The 15,222-nt window shown below is 49.1% G+C and overlaps 1 protein-coding gene across 1 annotated transcript; it reads right to left on the reverse strand.

The window, feature by feature from the left end:
* Positions 4,004-12,738, reverse strand: LOC102183791 (histone-lysine N-methyltransferase PRDM9-like). Its single transcript, XM_018052845.1, has 7 exons — positions 12,703-12,738; positions 10,808-10,964; positions 9,895-9,996; positions 9,407-9,678; positions 8,807-8,874; positions 7,487-7,680; positions 4,004-5,809 (listed from the first exon to the last, which is right to left on the reverse strand). The coding sequence occupies exons 1-7, from the start codon at positions 12,736-12,738 to the stop codon at positions 4,266-4,268; spliced, it is 2,373 nt and encodes a 790-aa protein (XP_017908334.1). The 3' UTR covers positions 4,004-4,265.

The following is a 15,222-nucleotide window of genomic DNA, read 5'->3' on the forward strand; positions in this document are numbered from 1 at the left end:
TTCAGGACTAACTTCCCTGACCCCTGAACGTACTGCCTGTTACATCTGTACCAACGGAGGCTGAGATCCAGGCAAATTCTCTGTGAAAACACTTTCCATGTCGAACAAGAGAAACAACTGAGGCCAAGATCTGGGCAGGTTCTCTGTGGAAACACGTTTCGTTTCTAACAAGAGAACAAACCAAGGCTGAGATCTGGGCAGATTCTCTGTGGAAACAGTTTCCACGTCCAGAAAGAGAACCAACTAGGCCAAGATCCAGGCAGGTTTCTGTGAAACACTTTTTGTTTCCAACAAGAGGACCAACTGAGGCTGAGATCCAGGCAGGTTGTCTGTGGAAACACATTTCTTTCCAACAAGAGAGGTTTTAACCCACAGCCGAACCCTGAGACCTGGGACGTGCTGTTACTTAGAGATGCAGGGAAGGTGTTTGAGAGGCTTCTTCTCAGGCTGCTTGCGAGGGCCCTGAAGTTACTAGACCTAGAGGGGGAGCACACGCGCTTCTCTTCTCACTGCAGGTCAGACGGTGCCCCCAACTTCACAGCCCTGCTCCCCCGCCTCCCTGAGCTCAACAGAAACCCCCCCAATCACGGGGCCAAAGTGCAGTCTTCTTGGTGAGCAGAGCAGAGCCCGGTGGGAAAGTGGGTGGAGGTTGAAAGCGTTTGTAGAAGGAAAACACACATGTGTGTTCCTGTGTGTGGTGGCCAGATGCTGCAGTAATTGGTGTTCCCTACACATTTATGGGTGGGTTTTAGTTTCTGTATTTTCTAATTATTTTTTAAACAACTGCATGTTATGAGAAAACTTTTGCAATCAACCACGAGAACCTGCAAAATAAGATCTTTGTTTTTTTTCTTTCACTAAAATGTTGCAGTTTTCTATGGTGACAGATGAACAGCCTCCTACCTTTGAATATTCATTTAATTGGCTGCGCTGGGTCTTCGCTGTGGCACGCAGGTGCGTCTTCAGGTGCGGCACGTGGGATCTAGTGCCCTGACTAGGGATTGAACCTGGCCTCACTGTGTTGGGAGCTCAGAGTCTTAGCCTCTGGACCAGCAGGGAATGCTGCAACCTCCTACTTAAAAAAAGATTATTTGTTTACTTTTGGCTGTGCTGGGTCTTCACTGGTGTGCCGGCTTTTCTCTGGCTGTAGGGCATGGGGGCTGCTCTCTCGCTTCTGTGTGGAACTTCTCGCTGCGCTGGCTGCTCCTGCTGGAAGCACAGGCTCCAGGCACTTGGGCTGCAGTAGCTGTGCACGGGCTTAGTTGCTCCATTGCACATGGGGTCTTCCCAGATCAGGGATTGAACCCGTGTCTCCTGCATTGGCAGGTGGATTCCTAACTGCAGCACCACCAAGGAAGTCATTCCCCTTCTCCATTCCTGCCAACATCCCACTTTAAAAACAGACTAAAAATAATCTCTTAGTACGTTTTCAGGAGTCTGAGCTCTGAGGTCAGTGTCTGTGGTGTCATTCTCCCAAAGGCATCTTGGCTTCAGATACTGGCTGGGCTATGAGTCTGGCGACCAGGGTGGGTCTGACGGCTGAAGACAGGCTTGGCCTCTGGAGCTCTGCCCTCACCGACTCACCCAGGGTCCCTGAGCCCTGGCAGCCAAGCAGAGCCACGCGCTGGCGGGGCTGGTACAGCCGTGGGGCCGCTGCGGTCAGGGTGGAGCGTGAGGCGGAGGCAGCTGGCTGTCCATCCCCGCGACTGCTGCACTCCTATGTGCCTGTGCAGGGTGGTCACGGTGTCAGGTGAGGCCTGGCCACCATCGTGGCGACAGGATGGGACCTCAGACAGCTCACATCCCCACTCCCCATCCCCCAGCTCTGCTTCAGATCGTTGCTTGTGGCTGCTGGCAGCTCCCTGGGCTGGGAGGCTGTGTAAAGCACCAGCCCCGTTGCTCAAGGTCAGCTGAGACCCCCAGCTCTGGGGTCACACACCATCTCTGCCGCCGTGTAGGCTGTCCCACTTCTGTGAGGGAGGGCCTGTGCGGGGCTGTGGGTGATGGGGAATTTGGGGGTGTTGTGGGCTGGCCCACAAGTCAGCTTTTTGAGGGGAGGGAGGGGAGGGAGAAGCTTTGATCTGCTCAGCCTTCCAGGGGATTCCAGGCCCAGCTCTGGTGGGAGGTGCAGGTGAGGAGCCCCTGCAAGTTTCTGGGTCCCCACCGTTTTTCAGGTGAAGCCCCTCTGCCTGCATCACCCCTAACTCTCCCTCCCGTGGCCCCCGCCTCAAGCCACAGAAGAAGGGGAGTTTATGTGGCTTCCCTTCCTGTAGGGAAACCAAGCCACAGACAAACATCTTCCTTTAAGAAAGCGTGAAAGAAAGCAGAAAATAACAGTGGGTGGTCATTACTGACACGGTTCCTGTAGAGACGCTTCAGAAGCCTGGCACAGGAGGGAACTGAGGGCCGTTGCCCCCAGCCCTGGAGCTGGCACCCTCTGCCCCCCCATCCCATGGCCCACTCTCCCCTTGGTGTCTTCTGGTGAGCGAGTGGACTTCAGCCTCCTGAAACCCCTTCTGGAAGGATCAGGATAGGGCAGAGGGCATCCACAGAGGGGAGGGTGTGGCCGGCTCTTACGAACGCCGCTGCCTCGGCTCGGTCGGAGCTCAGTTCTGGGTCTAAGCAAGCGTGGCTTCCTGGTGCGGTCCCCACCTTCACTCACCAGGGGAGGACTTTGTGTCCACCTTGTCCCCACGTGCAGCCTGGTCACCCCGGGACCCGTGCTGTGCGCATCTGCTCTGCTCGCAGTGCACCCCGTGGTCCATCAGACTTCACTCATAAAAGGGAAGTGTATGGATGAAGTATTCCCTAGTTAAGAATTTCAAGGTCACAGCAGCATTGAGCAGAGCACGTGGGCACAGGTATGAGGCCCGTGCATAGAGAAGCTGTGGCGTGGGCTTCGAGGACCCTCCGTGTGGGGGTGGGATGGGGGCCGGACAGGGGTTTCCTGCACACACGGCTCCAGGCTCTGTTCTCGGCAGGGTGGATGACTGTCGGAGTTGCTTGGACGACTGGAGGGGCTCTGGGGCTGCCCAGCTCAGCAGGAACGGCAGTGGTGGGAAAGGAGGTCGCCCTCCCTTAGCACCCCTGACCTCACACCCCCTCATCAGGGCAGCCGAGTGCCTAAACGGCCCCTTCCCTGTCTAGCTCTGAAGACCTGGACGGTGTGGGGGCTGAAGGACACACAGGAAACAAAATTCTGTAAAGCAATTATCCTTCTATTAAAAAATAAAAAAAGATCGAAGAAAAAGACACAGAGACCAGCAAAGGCGGGGCTTGCATTCTCAGCCAGCCTCTGCCGAATTCTGCCTGTGCTTACGCGTCAGACCAAGATGCTGGTGCTCCCACCCTGTATCACAGATGAGAGCTGAGACACAGACAGGTTGAGCATCTTGCCCCAGGTCACACAGCTGCTGAGGGCAGGCCTGAGAACTGGACCCCTGTGGTCGAATCTGGAGTCCTGATGCTGTGATGACCCTGAGGGAGCGGCAAAGACCAGATGGCCCACGCTGACCCAGGCACGCACTCGCACACACACACATGTGCACGAGGCCTTCACTCTGAGGCTACAGAAGTCAGAGGAAGACAGAGGGCAGCCAGGAGAGGCTAAAGGAGAGTCGAGGTCTATGAGGAGGAGAGGCCACACTTTCCAGGAGGCCGGGGGATTCTCTTCCCTGGTGAGTCTGTCTCAAACCCTAGATTCCTCTCCCTGGACCCAGGAACAGACTGTCCAGTGACCTAACTGAGTTGGCTCCAGAATTATGCCTTCCCAGGGCTTCAGCTACCACTGGACCCCACTGCTGTCAGTAATAAGGGGGAAATGAGTACATAGTCTGGGCTTCAGATTTGTTTGGAGACAAAGTTTATTAGGAGTACAAAAAACCACGAAGGCAGCTGGCAAGAATATCTCCAGAACACTTAAGAAACCCTCTGCTGTTTTCCTACCTCCTCTCCTGTCATGAAAGTGGAAGGTCTATCTAATCAAGTAATTCTGTGCTGATAACACTCTTTCTTTAAAATATTTATTTATGTATTTATTTATTCAGCTGCGCTGTGTCTTAGTTGCAGCATGTGGGAGCTAGTTCCCCAATCAGGTACTGAACATGGGTCTCTGCATTGGAGTCTTGGCCCCTGGACCACCTGGGAAGTCTCTCCTCATACTCTTGGGGACTGTAACGGGTCACAGGCCTCCTCTGAGGCCCCCTTAGAGCTGAGGCATGGGGTGGCTGCAGTAATCCTCCTGTGGCTAAAATGTGGTTTGTTGGTCATGATTCCTCACACTCCCTGCAAACATAGGGCTTCTCCCCTGTGTGTGTCCTCTGGTGTGTGATGAGATGGGACTTCTGACTGAAGCTTTGCCCACACTCCCTGCAAACATAGGGCTTCTCCCCTGTGTGTGTCCTCTGGTGTGTGATGAGATTTGACTTATCACTGAAGCTTCGCCCACACTCCCTGCAAACATAGGGCTTCTCCCCTGTGTGTGTCCTCTGGTGTGTGATGAGATTTGACTTATCACTGAAGCTTCGCCCACACTCCCTGCAAACGTAGGGCTTCTCCCCTGTGTGTGTCCTCTGGTGTCTGATGAGGACTGACTTCAGACTGAAGCTTCGCCCACACTCCCTGCAAACATAGGGCTTCTCCCCTGTGTGTGTCCTCTGGTGTCTGATGAGGACTGACTTCTGACTGAAGCTTCGCCCACACTCCCTGCAAACATAGGGCTTCTCCCTTGTGTGTGTCCTCTGGTGTGTGATGAGATTTGACTTATCACTGAAGCTTCGCCCACACTCCCTGCAAACATAGGGCTTCTCCCCTGTGTGTGTCCTCTGGTGTGTGATGAGATTTGACTTATCACTGAAGCTTCGCCCACACTCCCTGCAAACGTAGGGCTTCTCCCCTGTGTGTGTCCTCTGGTGTCTGATGAGGACTGACTTCAGACTGAAGCTTCGCCCACACTCCCTGCAAACATAGGGCTTCTCCCCTGTGTGTGTCCTCTGGTGTCTGATGAGGACTGACTTCTGACTGAAGCTTCGCCCACACTCCCTGCAAACATAGGGCTTCTCCCCTGTGTGTGTCCTCTGGTGTCTGATGAGATGGGACTTCCGACTGAGGCTTCGCCCACACTCCCTGCAAACATAGGGCTTCTCCCCTGTGTGTGTCCTCTGGTGTGTGATGAGATTTGACTTAACACTGAAGCTTTGCCCACACTCCCTGCAAACATAGGGCTTCTCCCCTGTGTGTGTCCTCTGGTGTCTGATGAGGACTGACTTCTGACTGAAGCTTCGCCCACACTCCCTGCAAACATAGGGCTTCTCCCCTGTGTGTGTCCTCTGGTTTGTGATGAGACTTGACCTATCCTTGGATCCTTGCCCACACTCTCCGTACTTGACTTTTATAATCCCTGAGACCCCTGCCCCCATGAGTAATTTGCCCGTGTCCTCTGGATTCAGTTTCTGGCTTGTGCTGGGCTCTTCTGTGATTCTCTCATGCACCCCAGAAGCCCCCATTTGTCCTCTGGGTGAGTAGGAGGAGGCCCTTGAAATCCTCTTCAGCCTTATGCTTTTCAGCAAAGGTTGGGGCCTGTCCTTGGCCTCACGACCCTCAGGTTTGTCACTTGGGCTGTGTGGATCAGAATATCGCTGCTGCTGATTTTGATTGCCTGGGCAGGGATCCTCTGGTTGGAGGTGGTCTCTTGCAGATGGTCTCAGGAGGGTCTGAGAGGGGTGACTGCGTTGGACGTGTTGGCTGAGGAATTTCTGACTGGAGAAGGCCAGAGAGCAGAAGGCACATGGGTGGATCTCGGGCTTCGGTTCTGCTGAGAGAGGAAGCTTTTGGTCAGGTGGCTGGTTTGCCGTGGTGAGGCCCGCCCCACTAATCATCTTAGTGTGGGCAGTGCACGGTTTGTCTCCCATCAGGTGCGTCTCTACAGTCCACTTTCCATTCCATTCTTATTCTCTGCATCTACAGAAATCCAGGAGGCTTGTGTCAAGGGCCTTTTCTACATATCACCCAGACTAGGGACCTTCCAGCAGCCGCAGAGGCAGCATCTCTCCTGATAGAGGTGGATCTGCAGGAGCCTTCCCCTGTGTGTAAGCATCTGAAAAGTCATGTCACAGTGGCCACAGGAATTTTACCCTACTGAGAGATAAGACTTGATGACTCAGGCGGAGGCTTCCTCATCTGCTCCCTGGGAGGGGAAAGGTCTATGAAGGTAGGGGCACCTGGCCCGGAGCTCTCTGCATGTGGGCGGCAGCACAGGGGGTGGTTAGAGCAGGTGCGAGCAGAGCTGACTCTGCGGCTCCTGGCTCACAGAGCAGGCTCCGTGCCGGTCTCTGCAGGAAGCGGGTTCAGGCTGGACGAGGCCGGGCGGCCCCGGGCCCACCGACTGCCGGCCTCTGGCTCCTGCTGCCCCACTGGCTCACAAACTGCTCCTCTCTCAGTTCCCCATGAATCATGAAATAAAGGCATGTCCTTTCTCAAGCCTCACCAGGATTCATGCCTCATTTATTTCACTCAGTCTTGGTGCGTTTAACATGCACTAGGAAGCCCTGTTTAAAAATATATCTCCAGCCAGACGCCTCACACCCTCACTCCCGAGCATCTTCAGCCAGCCCACTCTCCCCTCATATCTGGCAGTGAACTGACCTCTGAGGGGACTCCCTACTGCTGCCTCTTCCCAAAAATGAACCAAAGCATCGTCTTAGCACAGAGAACATGCCGCTTGCAGCTGAAAGCCGCACGGTTGTTCTGTGTCATCCAGGAAGACCCCTGGGGCCTGCACATGGACACCGGCCCTGAGGCGTCCCTGTCCCGTCCAGCCTCCTTCCTCTCCCTCTGTGCTTCCTCCTGTGACCACGGGCATGGCCTCTCTTCCTGGGCCTGGGACTGTGGCACTGGCTGCTCCCCTGCCTGGAATCCTTTCCCACAGGTGTTATCTCTGCAGAGACCCTGCCCACCACCCTGTGCCAAACCCCACCCTCTGCTCACGCTGATTGGAGGTGCTTTCCCTGCACTGGTTTTCCTCAGAGCACCAGCCCCCATCTGGTGTGAAGCCCATGCTGCCGCGGGGCCGTGGGTCTGTCTGTTTCGGTGCATGGAGCCCTGTCTGGCACAGAGTGTGAACTCACATGACAACAAACTGAAACAGTAACTGAATGCAAATCGCTGCACATGTGTCGCTTAGAAATGGGAGGAAATGAGGAAGAAACAGGTAAGGGGAGAGAGCTGGTAGGCACTAGAAAACTTGCTTTCTGCTTCTAAGCCTTTTAGCAGAAGGTGATGTTACATATTTTTTGCATGAAATATTAAAAATTAGAACTAACATTTTTAATATAAAAAACTTTCCTAATAGTCATATGAAATGAATCAAAGTCTGAGGCATTTTAATTGCGACCCGATTGACTTTGGACTGGATTGTACTCTGCCTCGGAGTCGGACCAGGGAGGCTCCCCAGGATGGGGTGGGGTGCTGGAAGAGGGGTGGCGCTCACCTCTCCCGGCTGCGAGCTCGCTCTTCCCGCTGCTGTCCCGCTTGATGCCAAGGTCCTGGCCATACTCGTCCCCGTACCAGACCAGCAGCTCACAGCCCGGCCTGACCACCTGGCAGGTTCGGTAGAAGATCTGCCCTTGATACTGCAAGGCCACCAGGTTCTGCTCCTCATCGTCCCGGGCACAGTTCACATACCTGGGGTCGAGGCCGGGAAAGGGAAAGAAACCTCAGGTGATGAGCGCCCTCCACTGTCGGGCCACGCCCAGCTCCTTGCCGTCAGGCTCTGAGGCTGCCATGGCTTCCACCGCCCCTCGTGGGGACCTTCTGTTCATTCCTTCAGCCAGGCCACGCGAAGTCCCATTTCCAGGTCCTGTTTCCAGCCCTCTTCCTGGCTGGAATGCGTTTCTCTCCTTTCCTAACTAGCCACTTTACAGAGCCCAGTTCCAGACTCGTCTCCACCTGGACTGTCCATGGGGCTGGTGGCCTCCGGCTCCCCTAAGCTCTGAGTTAAGTTCTCTTTCATTCCACAGGACAGGGTGCTCCTCTGCTAGCATGCAGCCCTCAGCACTCACCCCAGCCTGCCTTCTCTCCCGAGGCTTTCCTCCAATCTCCCCACATGTATCCAGGGTCATATTCACTTGCCCTCCCCCTCCCATGGAAACTTGGAGAGTGCTCTGACGTAGCTTGAGACCCAGAAGAGTGATAGTTTACTCACTTTCTTCCTGCCTTGATGAAAGGAGCAGCCCTCAGGGAACGGCCCTGCTCTCGGCCATCCTGCCCCCCCATTCCTCCCGAGGCCTCAGGGCCCACTTCTCACTGGAACCGAGCCTGGGGAGGTTGTTGCCCAGATGGATTCAAGGTCTCCCGTGTTAGGTTATCCTGGCACTGTGCAGTTTCTCAAAGACAGAGAAATTAAGGTTACTGTCCCTGAAATCAATTGGCTAGTGTCTGTCTGCAGCTGTTCTCCAAAAGGACATGGGATGCGTGATCTGCTTCAGTAATGAAGTTCACTGTCTAAACTGGAACATAAAATGCTTCGCAAGTGTCAGTTAAGTGAGTTAGAGTGTCCCTGGTGAATCTAGACTCCTCAAGTTGTTTTCAAGTCCCCCAGTTTTGTTCAGCATCTAGATTTGTATTTTGAGGGCACTATATATGCTATATTTTTACTCCCTTCAAATGTCTTTTGAAATGAAAGACCATGATATGGAGGGAAAAGAGGAAAGAAGATGTGAAAGCTATTGAGGGAGACAGGTTGAGAAGGAAAGGGGTGGGGGCTTGAGGGAAAAGCGGCATCTACAAACTGCAGACTCACTGCGCGCACCTCATCCAGTTGGCCAAGGACGTGTCCTTCCCATCCACATACTCGTAGCAGTTTCTCCCTTTGGTGATCTGAGTGTCAGAAAAGAGATACAAGCTTTCCTCTCTCTTTTATTTTTTTTGGTAGAAAGTAATAGAAGAACTATTTCCCTCTGCAGTCATTGGCGCTCTTCAGCCTGCATGGAGTCAACTGCCAGTCAGACCAAATGGTAAGCTGCTTAATCATCATTCCAAGTCTGAGTCTCCTGGTTCACGGAAGGCAAGGGCTCCACAAAGGAGGAGTCACCTCTGTGTCTGTACACTGTGGTCCCACCTCTCCTCTGAGCTTTAGCGAGAGGTCCTGTATGTCTGTATACTGTGGTCCCACCTCTTCTCTGAGCTTTAGAGAGAGGTCCTGTGTGCCTGGACCAGTGTCTCCCACCCCTCCTCTGAGCTTTAGATGGAAGTCCCGTGTTCATGCCCAGTGCACACAGTACACAGGGCTGCCTGTGTCATTGCTGACCATGTCATCACCACCTGCATCCTTGCATGTAGACATGAAGTACCCCCCACCACACACAAGCAATTCAAGGCCAGAGAACAGGGAAACAGGGGTGTTTCTCACCAGCCAGGAGTATCCACTGTTGGCGGCCTCTTCATCGTCTGTGATCTGGCCCTCATAGGGGCCAAAGTGCAGGCCCAGCGGCAGATCAGACGCCTCATTCCACACTCCAAGCCCAGCCTCAGGGATGCCCGACAGTCTGATACTTAACCCAGGGGGCAGAGTGAGGGCTGAGCGGTTGGCATGCCCCTTCTCCACTGCACAGTCCTTTACGAAGGTTGGGGGCCCGTGGGCAGCACAGCTGTCGATGAAGAAGTTCTGACACTCCTCACAATCTGGAGGTGAGAGCAACAGGGATGAGGGGAGGTATAGTGATGCTGCTGGTCGTAAAGACCTTCAGAAAGAACTGGGGCACTCACGGCATGTGGCCTCGATCCTGCACCCCAAGTCCTAGAGGAAGGGGATGACTGGGGGACCAAATGGTGAGGTGAGGTTATTAGACCATGGCCTCGTAGCCCCTTCTCCGTGAGTGGGCCAGCAGGGGCACTCACAGAGGTAGTCGTCATCCTGGGGCTCGCTGACCTCTTGGTACACATGGCCCTTTCTTTCTCGTAGACTGTACCTCTTCACTCCAGTCTCCGTTCTTTTGCGTTCTAAGATGGAGAACAGAAGCTAAGCAAGGCTGGTGGGGTTTGGAGAGTTAGTCCCTGTTTTATTGGAAGGTGTGAGATCTCGTACCTGTTCATTTATACACTTTGTTAAAAGTTGTTTACATGTATTTTTAAAACTTTTACTCTTGTAATCTTATGTTTTAATGTTACATGTTTATGCATCTCAGTTCCCCGACCAGGAATGGAACCTGCACCCCCGCAGTGGACGCGGGAGCCTTAACCACTCAGCCACCGGAAGTCCCTTTTCTATGCTTTGTTTCTCCCCCTTAACTCCTGGTTCAGGAGACTGAGGCTCCTCACTGACCACAGATGCCCAGTCCAGTGTTAGCTTCCTGCGCTTCCTGTTAGTAGGTTTAACTTCCCACCTTCTTACTTAGGAAATAGTTCACTGGCACATGTACTCAGAAAACATACGTTGAGGGCACATGACATGTAAGGCATTGAGCAGAGGTCTGGGCATAAACACTAACAAGCCATGGTCCCTGTCATCACAGCTGGATTTACTGAGCTACTTTTAGCTCAAAAAAATGTCAGCACTTTTGCATTTAATGTAAAGCTTTCAAACACTGCATGAGTTATGTATCCTTATCTTCACTTTACAGATGAGCAATCAAGACCTCAGAAAATGTGTAAGATTTTTCCCAAGGCCCCATTGCTAACTTCATGTCTCAGATCGGTCCAGCTTAAACCCAAGCCTACCCAAAATTCACGCCACACACCTAGTCCATACTTACTAGCTTTTCTACAGGGATTAGAGGAACTAATTAGAGGAACTCCCCAAATTTTCTCTTACCGACTTTTTGTCTGGGGTGCTGTCCAGGGATCCTTGCTTTTCTGGGAGGGGGCACCGGTTTCTGAGCCTGCTTGGAGCCACTTGTCTTCAGCAATTTTGCTGCTCCTGGCAATTCCTTCAAACTAGATTCCTTACTTAATGGTGCCCTGGACATTCCCTTCCACATGAGTAAAAGACAACATGCATTTCTTTAGTTCTTTAGGACTTTATGAAGTGTTTTCACATGCACGACTTTAGCTAATACTTTGACAATTGGAAATACCTGGTGGAGGAGGCATCTGAACACTGGAGTGTAAAATAAGGACCTCAGTGGGTAGTGAATCAAAACTAGAATTCATATCTTAAGGTTCTTACCCTTCAACTTTCTGCATAAAAGGGAGAGCAAGGCAAGAAGAATAGCTGGAGGTCAGGGAAAGAAGAGGGTAAGGGCTCATAGAGAAATCTGGGGTGTTTTCTATTAATTAGTGGCCCTTTGGTGGACGAGGAAGTATGGAAAATTACAGAGGGGACAAAACATGTCTGGAAGATAAGGTGACAAAGCAGTGAGATCGAGAAGAGAAAAGATGATCGGAGAAACACATTTAGACGATAAAGAAAATGAGCTGAAAGTTGCAGGTTGCCATGTCCTCTTAGAGACAATGTTTGGAATTAAAGTAGCTGGCCTCATCAATTCTGCTTGAACAAGGCTGTATGACTAGCTGGTTCTCCTCAGTTTCCTGATCCATAAATTGGTATACATGCTAATTCTTAATGTTACAGTGGACATGAAATTTAATAACATTTCAAAAAATCATTGTGTGAGCTATTTAATACAGTATGAATGTGAGTGTATATCCCTGCCATCAATTCATCTCTTCAACTGTCTCTATATTTGAAGTCTAGCTCACAGATACTATCTTCAGCATTCTTTGACCTTCTTACTCCTAGATGAATGTTTAAATGTGGAGTCACTCATTCACAAAACATTCAGGGGGCCCTCAGGGGCTTTAAGCTGGGCCTGGACTTCTGAAAATTAACGGGTATGGGCTAGGCTCTCAAAGCTCACAACACAGGGCAGGCTAAACAAATGATTCCAAACATGAGAGTTGCCTAATCAGAGCTCAGGGGAATGACTTGTTACTTCTTCCTGCAAGAATGAGCATTTGAAATGATGCCCAGATGAGTTTCTACTCAAAAGTGGGTAACCTATGTGAAGTCTTTCAGTTATTTTCTCATTTGTTGCTTTTCAGTCATAAACTCGAGGCTTGTCAGGGTTGCGAGTTGCTTCCTCTTGTTGGACTGGGAGGCTCTGAAGTAGGGATCCTGTTACCTTCTTCATCCTGGACTGTCCACTCTACAAACTGCCCAGCATGTCCTTAAGCTTCTCTTAGTCAGATAACTTAGCATATCCCTCCTTAGCACAGCACAAAAGAACTGAGGTTGAAAACATCTCTCAGATGAATGATATAAAGATGTATGAATAAACTTCATAGAACTATGGGAGTTTTAGTCATTTTGTAAGGAGTTTAGAAAAAGTGGTTTGGATTAGATTGCACTACCAGTGACACTGTGATCTCAGGCATATAGTTAATCATTTTTTAACCTCAGTTTTGTGATCTATAATGGTGATAGCTATATACCTACTGATAGGTACGGTAGGATTGTTTTAAGGTTTAAGTAAGTTTATTCACATAAAATGCTTTAAGTCTGAGATATTGTGAAAATAATGTAACAACAGAACAGCCTACTGTTGCTGTTCTTCCTGAGTATAAAGACGGTGATGATATCAGACATTGTGCTACAGACTCAGGACAGGCAGGCAGCAGTCTCCAGGACCTCTGTGTCTTCTCCTATTCTCACCTGTGACTGGAGCCACGAGGAGGATATTTTGGCGTCAGGATTTGGGAAATACTCACCTTCTGGTGTTTATTGTGCTCCACTCTGAAGGCCATCGAAGAAGGTTTACCTAAAAAATTATGGGAATCAGTGTTTTGTAAATGTTTACAAACTCTGGGCATTTCAATTAAGGACACATAATTCTGAGCCAGAGAGTGACAAGGACAAGGATTACCAAAGGAGGAATGGAAAATGATTTCTGTATCATCAACTCCTATGCTTCCACTGGGAGCATTACATAATTTTCTTAAAATTAAAAAAAAATATGAAACTTCATCTGTGCCTCATCTGATGTCCATATAGTATCTAATAAATTTACTAGCCTTTCATGGCAAAAATACTCAAAAAAGTAGAAATAGAAGGAAGTGACTGCAATATAATAAAGGTCATATATGAAAAGTCTACCTCTAACAACATAGTCATCAGTGAAAAGCTGAAAACTTCTCTAAGATCTAGAAAAAAAGGCAAGGATGCCCATTTTCAACATTTCTATTCACCATAATGTTAGAAGTCCTAGCCAGGGCATTAGGTTAGAAAAGGAAACATAAGGCTTCTATTCGGAAAGAAAGAAGCAAAATTATGTCTGTTCACAGAGGACATGATTTTATGTACAGAAAAATCTTTAAAATTACACACACACACACAAACCTACACAGAAAGTTGCATGGTACAAAATCAACATTCAAATATTTTTCCATGCATGAATGATGACCATTCCAAAAAGGAAAATAAGAAAACAATCTTATTTATTTTTCATTTTTATAAAACTATAGTCAAGATGTAAATTTAAGTTAAAAAATATTTATTTTTATTTATTTATTTGTGCCAGATCTTTGTTGCAGCATGTGGGATCTAGTTCCCTGACCAGGGACTGAACCCAAGTTCTCTGCATTGGGAGTGTGGAGGCTTAGCCTCTGGACCACCAGAGAAGTCCCAATAATGTTATTTGTAATAGCATCCAAAAGCACGAAATAATTGGGAGTAAACTTAAAGAGATGAAAGACTTATACATTGAAAACTACAAGGTATTGCTGAAAGGACTCTGATAAAAGTAAATAGAAAGGTGTCTCATGTCTATGGATTTGGAGACTAATATTATTAAGCTGTTCATACTACCCAAAGCAATTTAAAGATTCAATGCAATTCCTATTAAAACCCCAATGGAATTTTTTTCTGATATAGAAAATCCATCCTACACTAAATACCGAATCTCAGAGGACCCCAAATAGGCAAAACAATCTTAGAAAGAACAGCAAAGCTGGAGGCCTCTGATTTCAGAACATATTACAAAGGTACTGGAACCAAAAGAGTATAGTTTCGGCATAAAGTGTGTGCTTAGTTGCTCAGTCGTACCAACTCTTTGTGACCTTTTGGACTGTAGCCCACCAGGCTCCTCTGTCCAGAGGATTTCTCAGGCAAGAATACTGGATGGGGTTGCCATTTTCTTCTCCAGGGGCTCTTCTTAACCCGTGGATTAAACCTGCATCTCCTGTGTCTCCTGCATTGAAGGCAGATTCTTCACTCGCTGAGCCACTGAGGAAGCCCATTGACATAAAGACAGACATGTCAATCAATGGAACAGAATAGAAAACCAGAAATAAACAGAAATACATTCTTGGATACGTGGTCTAATGATCTTCATCAAGGGTGTCAAGACAGTGGGGAAAGTTTAATCCCTATAACGAATGGTGCTGGGGAAACAAGATATCCATATGCAAAATAACGAAGATCTTACATCATGAAGAAAAACCAACTCAGAATGGATTCAAGACCTAAATGCAAGACTTGACAAGACTCTTAGAGGAAAACAAGGGTGAAGCTTCATGACACTGAATCAGCAATGATTTCTTACATCTGGTACCAAGTGCACAATATTAGTAACAAAGTAAAAATACACAAATGAGATTACATTAATCTTAAAGTCTCTGTGCAGCAAAGGACACAGTGAATGGAGTGAAAAGGCCACCTATGGGACTGTAGAAAACATTTGTAAAATATGTATCTGATAAGGGATTAACAAGCATACACCAATATGAAGCCTCCTATAAGTCAGGAAGAGAACCTGATGACCATATGGCACCCTGATATCAAACTTCCATGCTTCAGCATTGTAAGAAGACAAATTTCTGTGGTTTAGGCATGCACTCTGTTTTGTTACGGCAGTCTGAGCTGACTAACACAGCGGGAGAAGGAATTCAATAGACATTTCTCCAAAGACACACAAATGGCCAACAAATATATGAAAAGATGCTCAACATTACTAATCAATAAGGAAATACAAACTGAAACCTTCTGTGATGGGCAATATGAATAAGAAGACAGTAACAGGTTTGGTAAGGATACAGAGAAATTGGAACCCTTATACACGATTGTTGGAAATGTAAAATGTCAACCTTCATAGAAAACAGTATGGAGTTTCTTCAGAAAATTAGAACTGCTGTCTGATCTAGCAATCCAACCCAAGAGTCTATTTCCATAAAAAGTGNAAGGAAGATCTTGAATAATGACAGTGTGCACAATTGTGCCACTGCAGCTTATTT

Source organism: Capra hircus, chromosome 8 (genome assembly GCF_001704415.2).
Source record: "Capra hircus breed San Clemente chromosome 8, ASM170441v1, whole genome shotgun sequence".
NCBI lineage: Eukaryota > Metazoa > Chordata > Mammalia > Artiodactyla > Bovidae > Capra > Capra hircus.